General features: G+C 33.6%; 1 protein-coding gene across 1 annotated transcript; it reads right to left on the bottom strand.

Annotated features, from left to right (window-relative positions):
* Window positions 1-5319: 5319 nt before the first annotated feature.
* On the bottom strand, window positions 5320-5891 carry LOC110910229 (non-specific lipid-transfer protein 1). The gene is made up of 2 exons (XM_022154924.2): window positions 5556-5891; window positions 5320-5434 (listed from the first exon to the last, which is right to left on the bottom strand). The coding sequence occupies exons 1-2, from the start codon at window positions 5888-5890 to the stop codon at window positions 5383-5385; spliced, it is 387 nt and encodes a 128-aa protein (XP_022010616.1). The 5' UTR covers window position 5891; the 3' UTR covers window positions 5320-5382.
* Window positions 5892-6134: the final 243 nt, after the last annotated feature.

Below are 6134 nucleotides of genomic sequence, written 5' to 3'. Positions count from 1 at the left end.
AAGACAAAGTTGCCTTGCAAAGCTATTATCGGGGGGGGGGGGGGTTGTTGGTGCATATTTGTGGCAACAGATTATAGTTTTTGGGTCTTTAGATATCTTGTAACTAGTAAAACAATAAGCAGTTAGCGGGTTTAGCTTTGTCTAGTTAGTTAACAATGATTGGGCCAAACAAACCCACATTGGTGGTGTCGTAGGCGAATTGGGCCTGTCCAATTAGCAGGCCTGTGTGAAACCAAGCCCAACATTCATGCTTTGTGTTACATAAACATTGCTATTCATTAGGGTTAGAGTTAAGCACTTCAAAATAGTTTACAGAGAGTTTAGAGAGAGAATTCGTATAGACAGAGGGTAGGACGAATTTATGAAGTGTTTAGGATCTAGGTTGATTGTAAACTACGAGTTTGATAATCAATGAGATCAGTTTAGTAGTGAATCTGTATCTACACGTTTTCTGTTATAATCGGTTAAGATAGACAATTCTGTTAAGATCCATTGATGTTAAAAGGACCTACACGAGTCGAGAAAAGCTCGAAAATGCTCATCTCAGTCTGTAAATGAGCCGAGCTCGAGCTAGGCCTGGCTCGGCTCGTGAAGTTTACGGTTTTCAGTTTTCATAGTAAACGTTGACTTTCGTTCTACACCTTGATACAAGGATTGAAGTGTTTTGCTACATTTATTATGTAAAAAATGTCACACCCCTTTCTGCGGCGGAAGCACGAGGTGTGATCATGAAAGGTTCTCATTGCATACGAAAGGTAAACACACTATATGCTCGAGAATAACTTCAAACATTACATTACCGAAAACATAAGTCAAGTGTTTACAACACATGATAGCATATTGTCTTAAAAGTTACAACTTTATTTAATGATAAACAAAGCGACATCCACGAGCATAAGTAAGACCACGCGCACATCCATCCTAGTTACCTGAAATACATGTGAGTTTTGGAAAAAAACGTCAACATAAAGTTGGTGTGAATTCATGCAGTTTTTGTATTTCACGTTTGTATACTTTATATGAAAACGTAGTTTGTGTCATGAATAAATCAAGTTTTCATAAATAGATCAAGTATTCATGTGTACACCACGTACTCATGTATAATTCACGTTTCTCTTGAGTACCCCATGTACTCAAGTATAATTTCCCATTCTCTTGAGTACCCCACATACTCAAGTATAAATCAAGTTTTAGTATGGTATGAGTCTTTAAGTATACAAAGTATTCTTGTAAGTTACCAGGATTGTTAATGGGTTGCAAGGCCATTAACATGTGACACGACATAGGAAGTCACCAAACCTTAGGCATTTAATTGGTATATTCTGAGACACAAAAGCACTACTCGATTCTCGCCCTCACCGAGAGTGTGGCTGCCCGGCACCCGTTAGATCTAACCTTTTGTTCTGCGGTCTAGGTATATTGTTGATTAATGGTGCTTATGTACCCTATTCGTGACACGATTTCTCGTATCATTTCTCATAACGCATCATACTTGGTTCTCGTTCTCACCAAGTGCGCTTCTCGTATTCTTATATCACATCACACTTGGTACTCGTTCTCACCAAGTGTGTTTCTTGTATTCTTATATCACAACACACTTGGTACTCGTTCTCACCAAGTGTGCTTTTTGTTATCATACCATTTGTTAAACATAAATTAATTGTAACATGTATTTCACCCCCGAAGTTATAAAACTGAAAACAGTTAAGAGAAAAGGGGGAGAATGAACTCACAACTTTGTGTTCCTTGCGTCGTAAACTTCACCGGGTTTGCTTTACCTAGCGTCGTGACCTAAACGTGTTTTCTTAACGTTAGTCACTAGACTTGTATCGCACAAGTACAATCACTCTCTTTGGTGTATATATTCTTGTGTTAAAGATATTTTATATTTTTAACTAAGTATCTTACTTATATTATTTTCTCTAAAATTAATATAAGTATCTCGTGTTTTGCACTTTGCACCCGAATTATGTATCTTGTATGTTGTATGTGTATTTTTATGTTTATACTCCTCATGAGTACTTGGTGTATTTTTAAGTTTTAATACACTAGCACGTATAACACATACTATATACACTTAGCACAAAAGTTGGTGATAAAATAATATATATTTTGCTCTCAAAAATATACATACTTATATCTATTTTTATTGTTAAAGAAATCCTCATTTCTTATCACCAAAAAATAGGGAAACCTTGGCAATACCCTTAAATACATTTTTAGGGAATAAGTTTATCAAAAACTTATATTTTCTAGGTGTCAAAATTTATAAAAATTTTGACAGAGTTTCCCCTAAAAATGGAGGTTTCCCATGTTTTCAAAACATGTGTTTATTTTCTTTTAAATTGTCAACAATCATCAACAATAATCACTAATTTCTCCATTTCATGAACTTGAATATTTACAAAAATGTGTAGTAACTTACTAGCACATTTTGTAAGTCTTTCCATTTCTAAAAATAAAATCATTATCTTGAAAACTTTATTTTTAAAGAATATGAAGTTTTACAACTTCTAGTCGGTATTTACGAAAATTATTTCTTTGTTAAAACTTTTGTTACACAAGTGTCCACGCACTTGTTTGTTCACAAAAACACCTCTAGTTCATGAAAGATCCGGTTTCAAAACATGCTTTTGTCTTATAGTTGGTTTTTCGAAAATACCACTTGTAGATCTTTAGATCTACTAGTTTAGAACTCCATTTGATAAGAAAAATTGTTTTTACACAAGTTCATGTTTAATAGTAGTAGTGTTCATCATCTAGTCCTTTTCATACTTTAACATACTCTAGCTCATGTTCTATGAACATAACCTAGCCGGGTTAGATGACGATCCGAACTACTACTAGCTTTAAACAACACAAAATAATCATCACAAAACAAGTTTAACAAGTTTTACACCATTACTTTCCTTTTATCCATCAAGTTCATCATTTTACAAGACTTTTAGTTGGTGATCTCTAGTGTTCATGATTTTTAGCCATTAAATCATCTATTAACCATCATAAACAAGAACAAGAAGATGTTTAGAAGCACTTACTACTAGCACAAGGCTAGGGGAGTTCAAGAGGACAAAAGAGGTGAATAAAAGCAAATGGAGAAGGTCCTTCAAGATCTGTTGCTTGCAACCTTCCTAAATAGGCTCGAGGCACCTTTGAATCACCTTGGAATGCATTAGAATGGATTGAAGATGAAGGTGTAGGGAGGAGGTGCTTGGGCTGTGAGCTAAGGGAGGGTGAAGGAGAAGGTGTGGTGTGTTGTTATGAATGAGAAATGATCCACAAGGCTTACTTATAATCCATGTCTTGGGTTTTTCCATTGGTTTTTGTGTTCTCTACAAGGGAACAAGGTCTTTTAATTTAATCAAAAGAAATCACAAGGTGGATTCCTTGTCTATAATCGGTCATGGGGGGAGGGAGCATCTAGTTGCATTTCAATTCCAAGTTACACAATTTAGTTACAAGTTAAGCATTAGATTTAGGGGTTTGAGTATGTCAAATAATATATAGTGCGTTAGGGTGTTCGTGGACCCCATCTAGCTTAGAAAAATAAAAACAATGCTTCTAGCATTATTTTGGTGTTCCGGGTAATATCCGGTTGTTCGGTTAGGTATCGATTCGTTAAAGTGCTAAATTACACTTTTTAGTGTCTTTTAAGTATCTTTCTTGTACCCTAACAATTCCCAACACCTAGGGAAGTATTCTGGATAATTAAACGACATTTTTGCATAATATTTCAGTGCCAAAATGCTGATTATAACTGAATTATGTAAATTTCTGCACTTAAAGTGCGTTTCGGGTGCTTTTTAGTGCTTATTTTTGCTTTCGTAATGTATATATATTAACCCTTGTATGTACTCTTGGGTTTTAATGTATTTTTGTTATTGGACCTACACCTAGGCTCCAATTTTATTGTCTGACTGTTTTCTGCAGTTCCCTTGACACAGTGGGTCTTACCGGTGAGTTTATTAATATTTCTGACGCAACGCTCTCGTTTTTGCATAAAGCAATATTTTGTAGTATACAACGTGCATGAATTCACTTGTTTAGCATCTAATCAGTCAATGTTAGCATTTAGGCACATAATTGCAGTCATTAAATAATAATTAAAGTGTACGGAAGTTACCGATTTTGTGCCAGTTGTCACAACAAACACTTTCTAGAATATTTGAACGGGAACTGACTTTTGGAGATTTATACAAATGTAATCTGAAAACTAAGTTGTAACGCTGCATGTGTTTTTAGTGAAACATAGAAGAGAAACTTTTCAAAGGATTTGTTTTTACGCATAATATATATTTACATATGAGCGCTTTTGATTAAAAATCTCACAAATAATGTTTTGTGTCTAATATAAACAATGAAATACTTGTATTATTATACCGTTAATATACCTGTCCAACGGACGAGTATAGAACTAATTGGTAGTATATACTAAAATAAATTTAATAATTCTTTTGAGATTTAGCTAGTTTGAATATTTTAACTTTTTTATAAACATTTTAGTTTTTACACATATTTGACATCTTATTATGGAATAAAGTTTAGAATTATTAACGCCGGTAACTTTAAAAAAATCTTATACTTATTACCAAAGTCATATAACAGAATGAAAATTATTCAAAAAAAAAAAAAAAAAATACATCAAAGAAAAGTCTTTTAAAACTCCAAAAATAAGTCTCTATAATTCACCAAATTCACATATGTCTAATTGTCTATGATTATCCAAATCACTTGAAAGCAACCAAAATATTTTTATTATGATTTAGCTTAAAGTTCTGCCTAACCCAAAATCTCATCACTCAAGTGTGGTTTGCGTATATTTCCATTTAAGTTTAATAATTGGCCATTTTCTTCGATTTTACCCATTAATTATTCTTTCAACTTTTTACGTGTTACGAACAGTTTTATTTTTAATACATGACCTTATGATAATTGATACTTAATTAAAAAACAAGTTAATTACATAGTTAGTCCCTGTAGTTTACAAAAACTAACAATCTAAGGTACTAATAATTTAAAATCACTTCCTGGGGTATAATTTTTTCATTTTCTAACATGTGGGGGTATTAATTACATAGAAAATTACATAGTTAGTCCTTGTGTTTTACATAAATTAACAATTTAAGGTACTAATAGTTAACCAGGGAATTAACGTTAATACCCCCACATGTTAAAAAATGGAAAGTTAGTACCCTAAGATGTGATTTTAAATTATTAGTACCTTAAATTGTTAGTTTATGTAAATCATAAAAATTAACTATGTAATTAACTATTAAAAAACACAGAAAACAGTATCATATTCATTTATAATTTATTCAATAAACCAAGTCCACTAAGGCTATGAACTTCTCAAACACAACGTAGATATGATACATATTTATTCTAAAGGAGTTCGGTCCCCACTTCATTTGTAACTCGCATACCATTGAACACTCTGCACAATCAAAACAAAATATAAATTATCATCACAAGATAGTTAAGAAATATTGAATAAAAGAGATAATAATATTTTAAAATTTTACTATATTATTTAAGTGATATGATTATGTGCTCACGTGGAACAGTCGACAGTGGAACTAATTGGTACGCTGATAGTAATTCCACATTTATCAGGAAGGGCCTTAGCAGTATCCTCCCTAACTTGATACTCAATTGCTGCTTTTTTTGCGCAATTGCACGCGGTTTGCCTATCGGACCTGGTTGAGACCTTGGCTTGGAGAGCCGTCAACCCGATGCAACAATCGGGTAATGGGGTTCCACCTGTTTTTAGGTAGCTTAAACATGGTGCAAGCAAACGGTCAACTTCTTCACAAGTAATGGCTTCGTTTGGCTGCACCATGAACCCCACTATGGCTAGCATTGCCAACACAACTACCACGACTCCTTTCATCTTTGATGGTATGTGCTAAAAGTACGAGTTAGCAAGACGAATTTATAGCGTGAAAGAATGCAACACCCGATCGAAGATAAGAGTTTGATAAGCGGTGGCATTACTTTTATTTTAAGTGTTTTAGTCAAGGAAACGTGACAAGATTGAGATGAATTTATTCGTAGTTTGTCTTTTTATCGTTTTAAGTTGTATATATATCGCTTGCGTGACATATGACGCTCGTCTATTTTAAGTCACACGTCTA

This window comes from Helianthus annuus, chromosome 15, assembly GCF_002127325.2.
Source record: "Helianthus annuus cultivar XRQ/B chromosome 15, HanXRQr2.0-SUNRISE, whole genome shotgun sequence".
Lineage (NCBI taxonomy): Eukaryota > Viridiplantae > Streptophyta > Magnoliopsida > Asterales > Asteraceae > Helianthus > Helianthus annuus.
This window is presented reverse-complemented; position numbering and strand designations above follow the sequence as displayed.

What these genes read in the sequence shown, in the direction of transcription:
- LOC110910229 (XM_022154924.2), bottom strand. Translation starts at nt 5,890, where the DNA reads ATGAAAGGAGTCGTGGTAGTTGTGTTGGCAATGCTAGCCATAGTGGGG. An exon ending in TCCACTGTCGACTGTTCCAC is followed by an intron (nt 5,435 to 5,555) that starts GTGAGCACATAA and finishes TTGATTGTGCAG; the next exon opens with AGTGTTCAATGGTATGCGAG.